This window comes from Sinocyclocheilus grahami, unplaced genomic scaffold (genome assembly GCF_001515645.1).
Source record: "Sinocyclocheilus grahami isolate Dianchi unplaced genomic scaffold, SAMN03320097.WGS_v1.1 scaffold92.1, whole genome shotgun sequence".
Lineage (NCBI taxonomy): Eukaryota > Metazoa > Chordata > Actinopteri > Cypriniformes > Cyprinidae > Sinocyclocheilus > Sinocyclocheilus grahami.
In genome coordinates, this window is record NW_015505271.1 from 2,944,308 (window position 1) to 2,964,128 (window position 19,821).

General features: G+C 36.8%; 1 protein-coding gene across 2 annotated transcripts; it reads left to right on the plus strand.

The window, feature by feature from the left end:
* The first annotated feature begins 1,975 nt into the window (after positions 1-1,975).
* LOC107587362 (unconventional myosin-Ih-like) lies at positions 1,976-19,726 on the plus strand. 2 transcript variants are annotated; one of them, XM_016275129.1, is made up of 32 exons: positions 1,976-2,004; positions 3,007-3,168; positions 3,584-3,699; positions 4,158-4,356; positions 4,489-4,569; positions 4,646-4,825; positions 4,937-5,035; positions 5,172-5,285; positions 5,443-5,514; positions 5,875-5,994; positions 6,103-6,170; positions 7,429-7,534; positions 7,689-7,769; positions 7,853-7,944; positions 8,404-8,498; positions 8,587-8,633; positions 8,740-8,820; positions 9,091-9,196; positions 9,294-9,411; positions 9,603-9,716; positions 9,824-9,900; positions 10,020-10,088; positions 10,174-10,258; positions 12,565-12,727; positions 12,848-12,931; positions 13,031-13,124; positions 13,245-13,300; positions 13,697-13,832; positions 14,189-14,259; positions 17,938-18,035; positions 18,154-18,253; positions 19,335-19,726. In XM_016275129.1, exons 2-32 carry the CDS (start codon positions 3,043-3,045, stop codon positions 19,359-19,361), a joined length of 3,075 nt encoding a protein of 1,024 aa, XP_016130615.1. In that variant the 5' UTR covers positions 1,976-2,004; positions 3,007-3,042; the 3' UTR covers positions 19,362-19,726. The 2 variants fall into 2 exon arrangements, with proteins under 2 accessions (XP_016130615.1, XP_016130616.1); XM_016275130.1 differs by having other exon boundaries at positions 12,848-12,925.
* Positions 19,727-19,821: the final 95 nt, after the last annotated feature.

A 19,821-nucleotide genomic window follows, 5' to 3' on the forward strand; every position in this document is an offset into this window, starting at 1 on the left:
TTATTGACAAATAATTATTGATAAATTATAAAAAATATTAAAATTCAGATTTAGACTTTAAGCTGCAAATATTTGTCAAGTCTTTGTGTAGTGGCTCTTATAGAAGAATGTGGGCCAGTGACTAACGATGAACTCTAGCTCTATCCAAAGTCTGAAGCCATATTGTGAGCTGAGCACTGGGATCCTGTGACATACTGGAGTTTTGGGACAATAGAGTGGCCTCTCAGGTAATGGTCAGTTAGCCAGATAGACTTTCCTTCTCCGTTAAAATCAGCTTTAATGTCTCAGTGACTCACTCGGAAATACAGCAGGATGTATCTACTAACAGTGACACCAAAGTGGAGATCTAAGTCATCATGGAAATTTATCTTTTTTTTATCAATTCAGACCTATTCAATTTTGATTGTAAGAAAAACAAAATCTGCAAGCAAGCTCACAATAACAGTAAGAATAATAAGTGTATACATCATATATAATATTGTGTGTATATATTATTATTATATTCATTTTTATATATATATATCATATTGTAGTTTTTGTATTTTTATATAAGTATTCAGATGTTGCAACCAAGTAATGGTAAAGTTAAATAAAAAAAGTGTTTCATCTGTAACAAGAGATGTCCTAGAGTTTAAAGTTAAGATCATGATTGTCTTTTAAACGAATACTCTACATGACATGCTGTGTGTAATGAGAGAAGAACAGACTGCCAGAGGCTTGGCATCCCCTCTTGGCTCTAGTTTGAGTGCTCTTTGCCAGCTGATAGGCAGGACTCAAGTGTGATGCCAGCTTTATCTTTCAGAGCATTTCCTAGTCTCTGCACTTTCGCTTTTGTGGTATTCAACTGACTGACAGCAAACTTAGTGCGTTTTATCTTAGTAATGTTGTCAATAACTGTTTAACCCTGTAGCAAACTACTTAAAATGCATGAAAGTATAAGTTGTCACTCCATATCTCCCATTAATATGTCTTAGTAAAATTACATTTAAATGCTAAGTTTTATGATCAAAGCTCTGTAGGTTTTATACAATGACTATTAGAAATGTAAAAATTCTCCAAAAGCCTCATGTATCATATTTGATACTCATATTTTAGCTACTTCTGTCCAGTAAGTGTTCATCTTGATTTATTACTCACAAAATAAGTTATTCTTACGTTTAACAACAATGAAGATTTCACAGCAAAAAGACACGTTTACCACGACCTGAATGGGGGACGTTTTCATAATTATAGTAAAAGGCTTTTTACTTGCTAAAAGGTATAACCTATCAATCAGATGACTGAAGGGTTTTCAGCAAAGATTTGGTCATGTTGATAGTTAAGGGGCCTTAGTCATTTCTGTATCAAATATGATACAGTAGTCTTTATTGGGTACAAGTAATCACAACTGGACAATTCAGAAAAGGATGATTTTTATGAGGAATTGTAAACTTACTGTAACTCATTCTTGTGGTTTGAAATGGCAGGCTTCTTCAAATAAGATATTATTAGTAATTTTTGTGTTTGTGTGTGTGAGGAAGAAAGAGAGAGGGAGAGTGTGTGTTCCATCTGTTCTTAGAGTTAAATCAAGCATCGGTAGCACCAGACAGGAATAGTTCATTTATTGAGAGTTTTTGTATGTCCGTGACCTTGGCCTAAATTCCATCCCATGACAGGAATGGAGAGGAACCGTGTAATCTCGGATAGAAATAGACTTGCCCTCAGGTTTAAGGGAACCAAGATAGGACAAATCTATGCTGAGCTGAGCTTTTCAGGATGCAGGGCAATAAATCCATAACAATTTCTGTTTCAGACAGATGTTTCTTGACACACACACACACACACACACAGACCCCTGCTTCCTTAGCTAACTTTTTATTAATGATTTCCCATGGTGGATGTGGTGAGTGTGATATGACATTGTTTCCTGCTGTACTTGAAATAATCACAGATGCTCTTTACAAAACTGGATAAGATCACACACAATTCCCACATCAGAACACAGAAACAATCACTGCACTGAAGGTAAGGGCTCCCACTTTACTTTGGGTGAACTATCTTTTTCATATGAATTCTTTAGATAAACTTTCAAAATATTTCAGTGTAAAATATTATGCAGATGTTGATGCAAATTTACTCTTGTCGTGAATAAAGTTGATCCAGCTGGACTAATGGACTAATAAATACAGCTCACGATGATGTGTCTCATGGCAGATAAACTGTGTCTTAGTTTTTTATGTAACACTTTAGGAGTAGAATGACTCAGGAATAGTATGTCAAACTGAGAATCACAGTGTTTCTGCAACTAAAATGTGTATTTTTCTTTAACAAAACTTATTTTTCTTTCGGTTAAAAAAAAATGTAAACCAAATTATTTAGTCTTTGAATATATTGTTAATATTTGCAATATTTGTACAATGTAAAAAAAAAAAATCCCATAACATTTTCACAGTCATTGGTAATAGTTTTTACTTCCAAAACCATACATTTTAAAATATTTTACAGCAAATATTTCAACAATATATATATATATATATATATATAGGGCCTTTTATATTTGATAGGACATATGAATTTATCAGCACACAAAAACAATATCTTTCCTGTTTGTCAAGACCGGGGTGGACCCTGCCATTCTCAGATGAATGTCCCTTTCGATAGACTCTGCAGACAGAAAAACATTTTAGATTAGATAAGTAAGGCTGCACTCAGATGGTTCATGGCATATTGTTGACAGGATTTGTTCAAGGCCACATCTGAAATGACATATTACTGGATGTAGGGTGATGTAATAAAGGCAGAGTGAAAGAAAGATGGTGATGTTGGTCATTTGTGAGCGATTACTGTTAAACATATACAGTTACAAGAGTTTATGTAGTAATTATCTTGAAGAATATAAATAAACAAGTAAGTAAAATAAATGGGTGTATATTTTTCAAATACAAAGAACTCGTTTCAAGCAACTTCTAATGCTGTTTCTGGAAAAAATGATGAACTCCCATTATTTTTCATGTCTGTGATTAACAGAGTTTAGAGGAGCGCTGCCAGCGGATCCTGCAGGAGATGGAGGGGTCTTTGACAGCTCGGGACCGGGTGGGCATTCAGGATTTTGTTCTTCTGGATGCCTACACCAGTGAGACAGCATTTATGGACAACCTCAGAAAACGGTTTAATGAGAACCTCATATATGTGAGTCCCACACCCACTCACATGACCTCTTAGAATAGACTGTAAAAAAGGCTGGCAGTGAAATATCCAGTATCACTGTTACTTTCATTATTGGGATGGAGGAGAGAATAATGTAGACTCTCATGCTGAACTCAGGTCAAGGTAGACTACTAAGTGAAAATGTTCTCTGTACATCTAATTTACATTGTCGCAGCGACTGGAAACTCACTTTGCTGATGATTCAGCACAGAGAAGTTTTCTGTTAAAGGTTATCAAGGGCACCTTACAAGGATACACCTCCTGCTGAGACAGTTTTATTTCCTTATGATCTATCTTTAACCTGTGATGGTTCATATTTTAACTCAATACTCTGTTGAGGGAAAATACTGGCTTTTTACTTTTTCTGAAAAGTCCTTATCTTTCTTATTTTTATTAGACCTACATTGGGACCCTCCTGGTGTCAGTTAATCCATATAAAGAGTTGGGTATCTATACCAAGAAACAAATGGACATTTACATGGGAGTCAACTTTTTTGAGCTGCCTCCTCATATGTAAGTTTGCACAATATATACACAGGAAATATACAAAAGTCTGGGGTCAGTAAAGTAAAAAAAAAAATTACTTTTATTCAGCAAAGATGCATTAAATTGATCAAAACTTACAGTAAAGACATTTAAAATATCACAAAATAATTCAATTTCAAATAAATGCTGTTTTCTAAAATAGAAGAGTTATTTTTAATTGTAATGATATTTCATGAAATTACTGTTTTTTCTGTATTTTTCAAATAAATTCAGCCTTTGTGAGCATAAGAGACTTCTTTCCAAAACATTAAAAAAATCTTACTGACCCCAGACATTTGAATGGCACTGTATACATAAACATTTACGTTTTATTCTTGGCATTTACATCATTTTTTTCTTATTTATACAGATATGGATAAGAACATAGATGTGGATAAATAGTTTATTTTACATGTAGTTTAAACATTATTTTTCTGACCTCTCAGCTTTGCACTTGCTGACAATGTTTACCGGACAATGATTAGTGAAACCAGCAACCACTTCATCCTCATTTCTGGTGAAAGTGGTGCTGGCAAGACGGAGGCCTCTAAGAAAGTCCTGCAGTTCTATGCAGTGTGCTGTCCCAGCACTAGACTCCTGGACAATGTGAGAGATCGGCTCCTTCTTTCCAATCCGGTGCTGGAGGTCAGAATTCAAACCTTTTGTCTGAAATGAGCCATTGAATACATGGCTATACATTCTGAATGCACATTCTCAAAGTGTAGCACAGTATCAAGTAAAAGAATGTTGATGGCACTAAACGTTTTAAATCTACAGGCATTTGGAAATGCCAAAACCCTGAAAAATGACAACTCGAGTCGATTTGGAAAGTACATGGACATACAGTTTGACCATCAGGTAAAGTCAGATTTGAACAGAAGTAGGAGAGCAGGAAGCATTCATTACAAATGTAAATAAATGCTTTTTCTTTCAGGGAGCAGCAGTTGGTGGCCACGTCTTAAGCTACTTACTGGAGAAGTCAAGGGTGGTCCACCAAAATCATGGAGAAAGGAACTTCCACATCTTTTATCAGTTAGTTGAGGGAGGGGAGGATGAGCTTCTTCGCTGGCTTGGTTTGGAGCGAAACTGTCAGAATTACCGCTTTCTTATTCAGGTGAGAAACACAGATATTACTTTATATTTTCTGAAATTAAAATAAATGCATAGACATATCAGAGCCATAAAGCATATTCATTTTATTGTTCAAAATCTATTTTCTGGACAGGGAGAATGTGCCAAAGTGAGCTCCATTAATGACAAGAGTGACTGGAAAACTGTACAGAAAGCTCTCATCATCATTGAGTTTAGTGAAAAGGATATAGAGGTAGGATGCTCTCAGATTGATTGGAGTTAGAGCATGCTGATTGGAGTTTTTTTTCCACTGGTGTCACTGGGTCAGTGTAGAAGTCTGCTTTTTTAGAAAGAAAAGTCATTGTTTAATACGTTTGGTCTGCTTTTAGGATCTGTTTGCCATCCTTGCCAGCGTCCTTCATCTTGGCAATGTTCACTTTGGGGCCAGTGCCCTGGGTTACGCCACATTAAACAGCAGTGCGGAAGTACACTGGCTGTCAAAGGTACTTTCCACTGACACTTCTATCAAGTTTTCGAATAATTATGCATTAGAAGTTTACATTGTAATGCCAGTATTGCCCTCTTACTTTGTCTTATTTAATTTTTTTTTTTTGTTGCAACCCATTTCTTCTCTCCTTTCTTAATTCTTGATCTTGTTAGCTATTGGGCATCCCCTCAAACATGTTACGGGAGGGTTTAACTCACAGGAAGATTGAAGCCAAAGCAGAAGAGGTGAGTCTGGTTTATCGACAGTGGCTTTTTACTTTCGATTTTTTACCTATTCCAAGTAAATACAACATTTAATGTGACCCAAATACTAGTGTGTTTACATTGCTTCTGTTAAAATACACTTGAATAGATACATACAATTATTGTATGAAGCATCAATTGTTGCATAAAAAGCATGTTTTACCTTCATATTGCTATAGAAAGTTGTTTTGGACAATTAGTATTAAATGGTAAATAAATATATGCTTTAAATTTAAAAGGATTTAAGAGTTGTTTTAGAGATGGAATACTTTTTTTTGTTTTTTGTTTTTACATTTCCTGTGCTTCAGAAATCCATGCTTATGTAGTATTTATCATTTTCAGGTTCTAAGCCCTTTCACCGCTGAACATGCGAAGTATGCCAGGGATGCACTAGCCAAAGCCATCTATGGCCGCACATTCTCATGGCTTGTTAATAAGATTAATGAATCGTTGGCAAATAAGGTATGCATGGTTACATGGAATTTACAAAATCTGCTTTTTATGTTGGTTTATAAAAATACATGAATTAGTTGATGGATTATTAGGTTATCAGTCAATTTATCAATGCAGGATTCAACCAGAAAGACGGTGATTGGACTGCTCGACATCTATGGATTTGAAGTGTTTGACATGAACAGGTGACCCTGAAGCATTGAAGTCATATTCACTCACTGAACACATTTATTGTAATATTTTTTTTTCAAGAAAACTCTTAAAAGGGGTTGAGTTAACAAAACCAATTAGTAACCTTTTTTTTTATCAATATAGTGAGGTATGCATGGTTACATGGAATTTACAAAATCTGCTTTTTATGTTGGTTTATAAAAATACATGAATTAGTTGATGGATTATTAGGTTATCAGTCAATTTATCAATGCAGGATTCAACCAGAAAGACGGTGATTGGACTGCTCGACATCTATGGATTTGAAGTGTTTGACATGAACAGGTGACCCTGAAGCATTGAAGTCATATTCACTCACTGAACACATTTATTGTAATATTTTTTTTTCAAGAAAACTCTTAAAAGGGATTGAGTTAACAAAACCAATTAGTAACCTTTTTTTTTTATCAATATAGTGTCAGAACAAGCCCTCTAGACACATCTAATAAATAAATGGGTCATCTATGGTTTAAAAGGGGTCAGTAAGGATGCATTAATTTGATTGTAAGTGACAGTAAAGACATGACGTTCCAAAAAAATTTCTGTTTGAAACAAATGATGTTTTATCTATTTCTTTCTATTCACCAAAAAAATTTATCGCAGTTTCCACAAAAATATTAAGCAGCACAACTGTTTTCAACATTGATAATAAAAGGAAACCTTTCTTGAGCTTTCTTGATGTCTGAAGGATCATGTGACACTGAAGACGGGGGTGCTGACAATTGGAATAAAAAAATTTAATAAATTACGTTTTAAAATATATTAAAATGTAAATTGTCTTATATTTGTGCAGTACTAGATAGATATACAGGCCAAAATGTTACATTTTAAAAGACTTTGAGGGACCTGAAGGTTTTTTCTGAAGAACAGCGGGTAGTTTAACTGTTCAGGACAAACAGGGGACTCATGAACATCTAACACCAAAAAAACAAAAAACAGCTGTGGATCATCCAGGTAACAACACAGTATTAAGAATCAAGTGGATGTAAACCTTTGAACGGGGTCATTTTTATAAATTCAACTATTATTTTCTCTTGTGGACTATATGTAAACATCTGTGTGAAATATCTTATTCAGGTCAGTACTAAATAATAAATAATATGCATTTTGTATGATCCCTCCTATTTTGGTAAAATAATTAACATTTTGCAGACACTGTATGTAAAATTTTGTCCACAACTGTACATTTTGATGGATTGATATGTTTATGATTACTGGTGCTTTGCTCCTCAGTTTTGAACAGTTCTGCATAAACTTCTGCAATGAAAAGCTTCAGCAGCTTTTCATCCAGCTCACCCTCAAATCAGAGCAGGAGGAGTACGAGATGGAGGGAATTGAGGTGAATATTTTCAGTACATACAGCATTTATCAACAAGATGCCCTCACCTTCAGATAGTAATGTTATGTAAATGCTTTGGGACTCAGATCTGCCTGGCCTTGTGTTTTAGCATATTTCCATTGATAAACATTTTTTCCATGTTGACATGTTTCAGTGGGAGCCAGTGCCATACTTCAACAACAAGATCATCTGTGACCTAGTGGAGGAGAAACATAGAGGCATCATATCAATACTGGTGAGTGGAACTGATTCAAGCTGACATACACATTAAGACATGATTAAGTCACAGTCTTTATGTCATGTATCCTGCAATTAAAGGATGAAGAATGTTTGCGTCCTGGCGAAGCCACAGATTTTACATTCCTGGAGAAGCTAGAGGAGAAGATGTGCGGTCACCCTCATTTTGTCACGTGGGTTGCTTTTCACTTTGAACTGACTTAATACCAGTATTTCAATGCTATAATAGCACAAGATGATTTTATTGATTTTATCTGTTGGCATTAAAACAGGGGTGTCCAATCCTTTTCCTGGAGGACCATCTTCCAGCAGAGTTTAGCTTCAGTACTAATTGAACCAGCTAATCAAGGTCTCCAGGATCACTAGAAACTTCCAAGCCGGTGTGTTGGAGCCCAACTCTGCAGGAAGGCAGCCCTCCAGGAGCAGGAATGGACACCCCTGCATTAAAAGAAATCCCTAAAAATAATAATAGATAATTTTGTAGAAACTGAATGCAGATTGCTTCCAATTATACTGTTATTACAATCTTAGTAGTAAAGTAAGATGCAAACTAGTATTGAAGTGGTAAACAATAACCTGCTGCGAGGGATTATATTTATTTATTTATCAAATTCAGTTTCTCTAAATTTCAGGCACAAATTGGCTGACCAGAAAACACGCAAAACCCTTGAACGAGGGGAATTTCGTCTTCTACACTATGCCGGAGAGGTTACTTACTCAGTTGCTGGTAAGTTATTTAATGCTAACAGTTTAGAGACGAATACGTTTTTTAAACACATTTCCTTATCTTGACCTGTATGATTTCCTCATGTCAGGATTTCTTGACAAAAATAATGATCTTCTGTACAGAAACATTAAAGAGGTAAGAGGTTTCACCACAGCATGCATTCTCTCTTGGCCTGTCATCTCTGAAAAAATAATGATTATAAAATAGGCATAAATGCAAAAGTTGTTCGTTATTGTTTAAGGTCATGCGACAGTCGAAGAACAGTATTATACAGCATTGCTTCCATGCTATTGAACCTGATGGCAAGAAAAGACCTGAGACGGTACAGTGAAAGACGTTTCAATAGACAGTTAAAACAAACAATCATAACAACCTGATCTCTCTCTCTCTCTCTCTATATATAACGTATTTTCAATGTTAATTTTCTGGCTGTAAGATATCAAATTTACAGATTGTTTGATTATAGTTTTAGTATAGTATCATTATAGCTGATAACCTATGAGCAACTCCTGTATTTAAGTTATTGCAGCACTTTAAGTCACACAGGAATCATAAAGACATTTTTGACCAGGTTTTTTTTTTTTTGTAACAGGTAGCCACCCAGTTTAAGAGCAGCCTTGCAGGCCTCACTGAAATCCTCATGACCAAGGAGCCATGGTATGTGCGGTGCCTGAAACCCAACCACTGCAAGCAGCCAGGTGAGCCTTTCACTTCACTCCTCTGGTTAGTGGTTTTGTCTGCTGAATGTTTTACAAGACTGTGCCAGTGACCTCTCTCTCACTCGCCTAACCTCAGACCGCTTTGATGATGTCATGGTGAGACATCAAGTCAAGTACCTGGGGTTAATGGAGCACCTGAGAGTCAGGCGTGCTGGGTTTGCTTATAGAAGAAGATACGAGGTTTTCCTGAAAAGGTGCGTTTGCATTATGTGTGTTTTCATTATGACTTCAATTGTCTTAATCAGTTTCATGCATTTGCCAGACATTTTCTATCTAAAGTTACAGTGCATTCAGTTAGTGTTTCTTTGAACTTATCTTCTCTATCAGGCGCTTCTTCTCACTACTTCTCACCTGCAAACATGTGGCAATCCTTGATGCTTTGCAGATATAAGGCTCTTTGTCCTGACACGTGGCCACACTGGAAGGGGACACCAGCAGAGGGAGTGCAGCGACTCATCAAACACCTTGGCTACAAACCAGATGAGTACAAGATGGGAAGGTACAAACTTTACAGGCTATTGCTATGATGTGTTTTTCTGCTAGGACCAGAAAATAACGGTTTCCTCCTAGTGTTTCCTGAAGTTTTTTCCCCTCTTATTTATCAAGGACAAAAATCTTCATTCGCCATCCCAGGACTCTTTTTGCCATTGAAGATGCATTTGAGATCTGCAAGCATGAATTGGGTAAGGGACCAGTAACATCGGACAAAAGAGGGCTGGCATTCCCCTGAAGGTGTCGTGATGATTCTTGCAGTGCCACCTTTGACCTGATTGGTTGGTGTCTCAAATCGCTTTTGTTACAGCCACAAGAATCCAGGCCAAATACAAAGGCTATAGGGTGAAAGGACAATACCAGAGGCAGAGGGAAGCAGGTATTAATCTTTTTTTTGGTTAAAAATACTAGAGATACTTAGGAAACCCATACATATAACATCACTCTTAATTCATTTTTAACAGCTACCAAGATTGAGACATGTTGGAGGGGCCTTCAGGCCAGAAAAGAGAGGGAAAGGAGAGCCTGGGCTGTCAAAGTCATCAAGAAGTGAGACAATTATCATGTCAGATGATTTTTTTACTGAATGAAAATTCACAGTATAAAATATACACAGTATATTATATATATATATATATATATATATATATATATATATATATATATATATATATATATATATATGGGTACAACGGGGCTAAAGGCCCACCTTAAGAAAACATTTGCTATTCACTGCGCCTAAAATGTATAATTGCAGAAAAAATATATACGTTGTATTGAACATTAATGGAGCAACAGATTTTGTGTGAAAATAAATCATTCAAGTTCTTTATTTTGTTTAAAAATCTTGTATTAAATGTATGAGGTGGCAAGGGGGGCCTTTTACCCCACTCAAAGGCACACGGTATTGATACAAATACTTCAGCTAAAATAATGTTTTTGAAGTAATGTCTAAGTTAATGCTTGTTCAAAACAATCACTTTAGCAAAGTTAGTACTATTTTCTGATTATTTTGAAAAATAATGGAATTAATTTTGGTTAAAAAAATATACTGTCATTAAAATATGTTAATATAAAAATATATTTTAAAATACAGAAACAAAATAATTTTAATAAGTAAAGATTATGAAAATATTGAAGGAGATCCAATAATAATTGAATATATATTTACAGTAGTAACAACATATATTTTATTATATGATATTTATTTATTTATTTAGTCATTTACTAGACGCTTTTATCCAAAGCGACTTACAAATGAGGACAACAGAAGCAATCAATTGTAATATTAAAACCACTAAAAACAGATCCAAAACTAAAAGCTAAAACTTTATAAATACTACCTATACACATTTTAAAAATAAAGAGATTAAATAAAAATGACAAATGCATACAACAAAATTTCAAAACTTAACATTTAAATGAAAAACTAAAAATAAAGCTAAAAACAATTCAAAATATTAAAGAACAAAAGGTATAAGAGTTTAATAATGATTCTAACATAATACTAAGCCAAACACCAAAAAAAACTAAACAAAAACAACTACATATGTGTATGTACAACCACACACACATACATATATATACATACACATTTTTAAATTCAATATATATATTATTTCATTTCCATTTAGTTTATTGAAGTATTAAAATAACTAAAAACTTAATAAAAGACCTATACAGACATAATAATTCAGACATAATTTAACTAAAATTAAAATAAATAACAAATACAAATAATACAAATCAAATGACAGTTTATAAGTAATCCTAAAAGAATAAGACTGCCAAACACACATGCTAAAAAACAACAACTTACTTACACATAGTAAGAAATGGTTATAAAAACTGAAACAGAAGCAAAACTAGTAGGAAAGAGGAGGCCATCTGAATCTAACCATGTCATGTCATGAAATGGAAAAGTCAGCCATCTATTAATTATCATGTTAATTACTGTGCGCCTTCAGCAGGGGAACAACCACACACACATACATATATATACATACACATTTTTAAATTCAATATATATATTATTTCATTTCCATTTAGTTTATTGAAGTATTAAAATAACTAAAAACTTAATAAAAGACCTATACAGACATAATAATTCAGACATAATTTAACTAAAATTAAAATAAATAACAAATACAAATAATACAAATCAAATGACAGTTTATAAGTAATCCTAAAAGAATAAGACTGCCAAACACACATGCTAAAAAACAACAACTTACTTACACATAGTAAGAAATGGTTATAAAAACTGAAACAGAAGCAAAACTAGTAGGAAAGAGGAGGCCATCTGAATCTAACCATGTCATGTCATGAAATGGAAAAGTCAGCCATCTATTAATTATCATGTTAATTACTGTGCGCCTTCAGCAGGGGAGCTTTTTACCCCAAATACCATACTTTTACATATTCTTTCGTTATTTAAAAACTGTTGCTTTAATTATTTTAAACAAAACTGAAAATCATAAAGAAGACCTTTGTCTCAAAATATATGCATTAAGTTTTAACGATTCTTATTTGCTACTTAAATCTGCAACATTTTAAAAAACATCAAATATTAGATTAAGTAAGCACAGAATCAACTTTGCACTCAAGGATCAGACATATATATATATATATATAGATGTTTGGCACCAGTAAGTACTTTTATTCAGCAAGGATGCATTAATTTGATCACTGAAGACTGGAGTAATGGCTGCTGAAAATTCAGTTGACATCACATAAATAAAATACAGTTTTTTTAAATATATTAAATTAAAAACAGTTTTGTATTTTCACAATATTACTGATTTTACTGTATTTTTTGGAGCAGATAAAATATTTGAGTTTTCCCAATCCTGCAGGTTTATAAAGGGCTTCATGAACAGGAATCAGCCTGTCAGCATGGACAACTCTGAGTATCTGGCCTTTGTCAGACAGAGCTACCTCACTCGACTCAAAGACAATCTGCCAAAATCAGTATTGGACAAAACCACCTGGCTAACTCCTCCACCCATAATGCAAGAGGTAGTCCATACATTATTGGATCCTTTATCATTGAAACCATGCAAAGTTTTGTTTTATAGCCGAAATTAAAAGGATTTTTCACTGTAACGATACTATATTTTGTAATAAATTATTTTATAGGCCTCCGTGTTCTTGCGTAAGTTGCACACACGTCTCCTCTTACGGAAGTATGTTCGAGGGATCAGTTCACAGCAGAAGGTGCAGGTAAAATTATTTTACCTCTCATTTATCTTAATGTTTATTTTCACACTTTATTTGCTGGCTGGAATCCTTTTACAATTTACAGTTCAAATTTATTTTCAGCTGCAAATTAAAGCACTGACCAGTGACATATTCAGAGGCAGAAAAGAGAACTACCCTCAGAGCATATGCCAACCCTTCGCTGACACTAGGATAAGTAAGAGTTTATGGATTTTTTTTTATATGCTGTTGTTGCTGTAAACTTTTAATGTGTAAATGCAAAGATCAGGCTATACCTTATGAATTATAGCACTTTGTTCATTCTCTGTCTATTCAGGTGAAAAAGACATAAACATCAAAGTCTTGCAGCAGATTTGTCCTGAGGGCATTAAGGTACATGAAACTAAGAGCAGTTTAACTCCTTTAAACATTAAAGGCCTGCATAATATTTTAACTTGCATTAACCATATACGCCATAACTGCATTAAACATATGATGGTAAAAATGGCACTGAGATTATGTTGCTCTTCTAATGTTACTGGCAAACTGTCAAGTATCATTTTATTTACTTGCCATTTTACTCACATATGGAAATTGTTAATTTTGGATCTTGAATGGATGTAAAGATGTGTCTTATTTCTGTTCCTGCTGAAAGAATGCTTAGGAGAATTTCGGGGCTCGTTTAACTAAGAGTAGAGTAGATCCGTCTGAGCTTTATTTTTCAGTCAGACAGATGTTTATATCATTTGGCATGCATGGGAAACTGATGTGATATCTCCCTTTATACAGTACAGCGTTCCAGTGATTAAGTATGACAGGAATGGCTTTCGGCCACGTTTCAGACAGCTGATCTTCACTCAGGCTGCTGCGTATCTGGTGGAAGAGGCCAAAATCAAACAGAGGGTGAATTACAGCTCATTAAAAGGTGCCCAATGCCCAATTAATTCAAAGTCTATGATTGTGTGAAATTTGCCATCAATTTAGATTTCCAGTTATTTTATGTTAATATATATTTTATATAGTATATGCACTTTAATATAAAAATAAGTACATGATCCGGTTTTATTAAAAAACATTTGTCAAAGGTGTACACATGCCTCATGATATAGTAGTCTATTTGGTTTGGACTTGGTATTTTTTTCATAGTCTTAGATTTATATTTGACCTTTTATTATTATTTTTTTTACCTCTTGTAACACACCATTACTAAATTAGTCAAGTTGAATCCAGTTCCATATAAACCTTGTTTACATGAACAATATTTGCTTTTTTTTTTTACAGGGGTGTCTGTCAGCAATTTAAGTGACAACTTTCTGATTCTCCATGTCAGCTGTGATGACACAAAGCAAAAAGTATGTGGTGAACAAATATTTTTGACAGGGAGTTTCTGTATGAAATTACCGTCACATGGTAAACTGGAAGAACTTTTGTTCCCTTTCAGTCAGTCACGTTCGACGTTACATCGACACTGACGTTAGGGGTCTCACTTGGGAGCCCTATAATCACCTCTGAGCATTACGAGAAATGGCCAATGACTATTCGCGAGTGGAATTTGCATGCCAAGCCACTCCCTGTACATATGTGTATATAAAAATACATCCGCTCATTCAGATTTTTGCTTTGGAGCCAATCGCTTCATGAGCAAGAGTTCACTAAGCTATCAACACATCAGGAAGCTTCTCTGCTGCATTCCCGAATGGCGCACTCAGCGGTGTTCCTCCATTGGGCGCCTCAGCTAAAAGAGCAGTTTCCTGTAACAGCTTGCATATAACAGCTGTGTGTTTCTGGGTGCGGGAGTTTCCTTACCTCTGATGACAGACATGATCGCTATCTCACATGTCTGGGCCATAAGCATGCTGAGACAACTTTCGTTGATGGGTCTTGACTGCACTGCGAGTGCATGTCCATGGCTACGCTGAGGCTCTCATTTATAATGAGGCTTCCCTTGGATACTACCCAGTCTGGTTCTTCTGCTTATAAAGACCATATGGCCACATTAGGCCAGCCCCCATGGACGTTCTGCTCCTCACAGCGTAGCACCATTGAGCTCCCAGATGAAGGTGCTGGTCCATCTCGTGGTGGACCTAGGATCTCATTTGGGGCTCCTGAAGAAGATAAGATGTTGATCGCAGTATCAGAGGAGGGGCTTTTGTCTTCTGATGCTGAAGACTCTGCTGAGCAGCCCCTGGAAACAGCGGCGGCTCAGTTGGAATCAGAAGCTGAGTTGATGGCCTGCTCCTCCGGGCCACCAAGAGCATCGGGCTGGAGGTGAATTCGCCTCCATCCTCTGAGTGCTCGAAGATGGACGATTATTATCTGGGCTTCGCTTGCACCGCCATTCCTCTGGCTAAGATACGTGCGCCTTATCTTCTTCCAGTAAATTCCCCGTCTGGTGAACCCTGGTCGAGTTCCTTCCAGCACCTTGTGGCATTCAGACTGTTTCCGGGTCCAGTACTTGTGTTGTATGCCGTTAGTCACCCCTTGTACTGGACTAGGTGCCCATACATGAGATTCAACTTGTAGGTAATCCTGTATGTTCTTTCCACGGTACGGTTTCCCTTGGTAAACCCGTGTCTTTCCCTGGACAGTTCCACTGTCAGTCCCTGTTATGTTCCTCTGAACTGGGGTCAGGTCAGTTAACTTAGACTGTGCTGCGATGAGTCTTGTGTTTTTCACATTCACATATTGTGAGAATGTCAGAACACCTTTTTTCGGCTTCCTTAGTAAGCCCTTTATAGTCAATTTGTTATCTAACTTACGGGGCATTGGGCAAGTTACGGATTGAAGTGCATCTGCACCATCAATTTGAGTAACACAGTTCTGGTGTTGGCTGTTTCCACAGGGACCCCTAACGTCAGTGTCGACATAACGTCAACAGTGACTTACTAAAAGGGAACATCTCGGTTACGTTATGTAACCCTCATTCCTTGAAGGAGAGAATGGAGACGTTACGTCCCTCATGCCACAACCCATGCCACAATTGCACTGAATGCCGGGTTGCTTCTCGGCTCCTCAGCACAAATCTGAATGAGTGGATGCACGCTGCCATCTTATATACACATATGTACGGGAAGTGGCTTGGCATGCAAATTCCACTCGCCAATAGTCATTGGACAGTTCTCGTAATGCTCAGAGGTGATTGTGGCTCCCAAGTGAGACCCCTTACCTCAGTGTCGATACATCTCCATTACCTCCTTCAGGGAACGAGGGTTACATGATGTAACCGAGACGTTTATGTGCATCAAAACAAAGAAAAAATACTTGTGTTCAGCATGTATGAAGTTTCTGTGGAACTCTATTTGAACAACCTGTCACTGATATATATATATATATACATATATGATTGTCTGCTGCATTCCCGAATGGCGCACTCAGCGGTGTTCCTCCATTGGGCGCCTCAGCTAAAAGAGCAGTTTCCTGTAACAGCTTGCATATAACAGCTGTGTGTTTCTGGGTGCGGGAGTTTCCTTACCTCTGATGACAGACATGATCGCTATCTCACATGTCTGGGCCATAAGCATGCTGAGACAACTTTCGTTGATGGGTCTTGACTGCACTGCGAGTGCATGTCCATGGCTACGCTGAGGCTCTCATTTATAATGAGGCTTCCCTTGGATACTACCCAGTCTGGTTCTTCTGCTTATAAAGACCATATGGCCACATTAGGCCAGCCCCCATGGACGTTCTGCTCCTCACAGCGTAGCACCATTGAGCTCCCAGATGAAGGTGCTGGTCCATCTCGTGGTGGACCTAGGATCTCATTTGGGGCTCCTGAAGAAGATAAGATGTTGATCGCAGTATCAGAGGAGGGGCTTTTGTCTTCTGATGCTGAAGACTCTGCTGAGCAGCCCCTGGAAACAGCGGCGGCTCAGTTGGAATCAGAAGCTGAGTTGATGGCCTGCTCCTCCGGGCCACCAAGAGCATCGGGCTGGAGGTGAATTCGCCTCCATCCTCTGAGTGCTCGAAGATGGACGATTATTATCTGGGCTTCGCTTGCACCGCCATTCCTCTGGCTAAGATACGTGCGCCTTATCTTCTTCCAGTAAATTCCCCGTCTGGTGAACCCTGGTCGAGTTCCTTCCAGCACCTTGTGGCATTCAGACTGTTTCCGGGTCCAGTACTTGTGTTGTATGCCGTTAGTCACCCCTTGTACTGGACTAGGTGCCCATACATGAGATTCAACTTGTAGGTAATCCTGTATGTTCTTTCCACGGTACGGTTTCCCTTGGTAAACCCGTGTCTTTCCCTGGACAGTTCCACTGTCAGTCCCTGTTATGTTCCTCTGAACTGGGGTCAGGTCAGTTAACTTAGACTGTGCTGCGATGAGTCTTGTGTTTTTCACATTCACATATTGTGAGAATGTCAGAACACCTTTTTTCGGCTTCCTTAGTAAGCCCTTTATAGTCAATTTGTTATCTAACTTACGGGGCATTGGGCAAGTTACGGATTGAAGTGCATCTGCACCATCAATTTGAGTAACACAGTTCTGGTGTTGGCTGTTTCCACAGGGACCCCTAACGTCAGTGTCGACATAACGTCAACAGTGACTTACTAAAAGGGAACATCTCGGTTACGTTATGTAACCCTCATTCCTTGAAGGAGAGAATGGAGACGTTACGTCCCTCATGCCACAACCCATGCCACAATTGCACTGAATGCCGGGTTGCTTCTCGGCTCCTCAGCACAAATCTGAATGAGTGGATGCACGCTGCCATCTTATATACACATATGTACGGGAAGTGGCTTGGCATGCAAATTCCACTCGCCAATAGTCATTGGACAGTTCTCGTAATGCTCAGAGGTGATTGTGGCTCCCAAGTGAGACCCCTTACCTCAGTGTCGATACATCTCCATTACCTCCTTCAGGGAACGAGGGTTACATGATGTAACCGAGACGTTTATGTGCATCAAAACAAAGAAAAAATACTTGTGTTCAGCATGTATGAAGTTTCTGTGGAACTCTATTTGAACAACCTGTCACTGATATATATATATATATACATATATGATTGTTAAATATTCTGTTTTAGGGGGACCTGGTCTTGCAGTGCAGCTATCTATTTGAGGCATTGACAAAAATCTGTGTGGTGACAAAAAACCACAGCCTCATCAAAGTTGTTCAAGGGAGGTGAGACATACTTCAATCTGAACTGCCTTGAATACTCAGTCCTGCTCACAAAGATAGATTGTTTATTTTATTTAACAAGAATGCATTATACATACACTGAATTGTTGTGATGTTGTAGTGTGAGGTTTGACATCCAGCCTGGCAAAGAGGGCTTTGTTGATTTTAAGAGCAGCAGTGAAGCCATGGTCTACAGAACCAAGAATGGACACTTGATGGTGGTGGGTCCACATAATGCAATGCATACAACTAAATGAATATACTGGAAAAATAAACTATATTTAAAGTGTAACCTCTGTATATGACCATTAGTAATATGCAGGGGTTAAATTGGGCCGGGGCTGAGCAAATATGGCAAATATTCTGTTTGACAAAATGTATCTGCACATGTTTTTAAGTCTTTAGTGTTTTTAAGTTGAAACAGTCACGGTTTTTAAACCATTCAAGCGCAATAAGCAGCAAAAGTACTCGCACACTTTTTGAGAGACGGTATACTGGTATATTCGGACGGTATATTCTCAGACAAAGCAAGTACAGAATTGACTCAGAATTTAGTTCTTTTTTGCGGCTTATTGTGTAAATGTTCTGATGCATACAAAATTGTCAAAATGCCTGTCTTGGTGAGTGTTCACGTAAACACGGTCAGTTAAATCTTCAGTGAACGTAAACAACTGAGAAAGAAAACGCATGTGTAATGTATATTAGATCCGAGCAGTCGGTCTTAAAGAGACAGCGGTCTATTAAACTGATTGCTGTCTGTGTCATTAATGTTAATCAAACAACAAAAGACAGAAAATCACTCACTGCTCTTGACTGACTTTTGTAACTTTAACTGTAAGGTTTCATCTGTATTTCTTTATACAGTGAAGACTATCCAGTGTTATTTTACATTTGATTACTTAATTCAAATTCTGTGGTTTTTCTGTACCTGAATATTACTGTTAGACATACCTGAAAACTTAAAGCATTGATTTTATTGTCATCAGATATATCTCTGCACACTGCCAGTATCTAGAATGATTTTGACCAGCATTTTAGTGTTCATAGCAGAAGGCTCTCTTAACTTCTTATATTTTACAGTTTGTCCCTTGTTAGGATTTTGTAGGCTTTGCATACACATATGCACCTCTTGAAAGCCTTTAACCATGGAGCCCCCAACATAACAAATCCCAATATAACCCCTGCAATATGTAATTAGTTATATACCACTGTTATATGTATTACTATCAAAATTATATTGATATTGAACTTTCAACTATTTACATTAATAATTTTGAAGCCATTTATATTTTTCTTTTGCAGGAATCTGCACGGACAAAATCTCGATGATGAAGTTTTACCTCACAAACCTTCTCTACAATGGCCCAATTAATGCATTTCAAGTTTTATTAAACACCATAACTTGCCCTAAAAGAACAGAGCAGTGTTTTCCAATGGCCTCCCTAATCAAACTATCCTAATTCAACTCATCAGCTCATTGGTAGAGACTCTAAGAGTCTCTAAGTGTTCAAGATTAGGGTGGCAAAATGTGTACTTTTGGGGAACTCCGTAACCAGGGTTGGGAAATACTGCTATAGGATATGAAGTGTGAATTCAAGGGACAAATCATGAAATATCACTGCAATTTAATTACAAAGAGGAAAGGAAAACAAGTCCAACTGGAGTATTAAAATAGTATAATATTATATAATATTAGTAGTATAATATTTTATAACATTGTATAATATTAAATTAAAATTCTGTATTTTAGTTGTATACTGTACATTGTCTTTGAGGTGTATTTTATAAG

Bases quoted from the DNA above. Each gene is read 5' to 3' on its own strand.
- LOC107587362 (XM_016275129.1), top strand. From the start codon at position 3,043: ATGGAGGGGTCTTTGACAGCTCGGGACCGGGTGGGCATTCAGGATTTT. The intron at 8,499-8,586 runs GTAAGTTATTTA...TCCTCATGTCAG, and splicing joins GGTTACTTACTCAGTTGCTG to GATTTCTTGACAAAAATAAT. The intron at 13,833-14,188 runs GTGCCCAATGCC...TTTTTTTTACAG, and splicing joins GAATTACAGCTCATTAAAAG to GGGTGTCTGTCAGCAATTTA.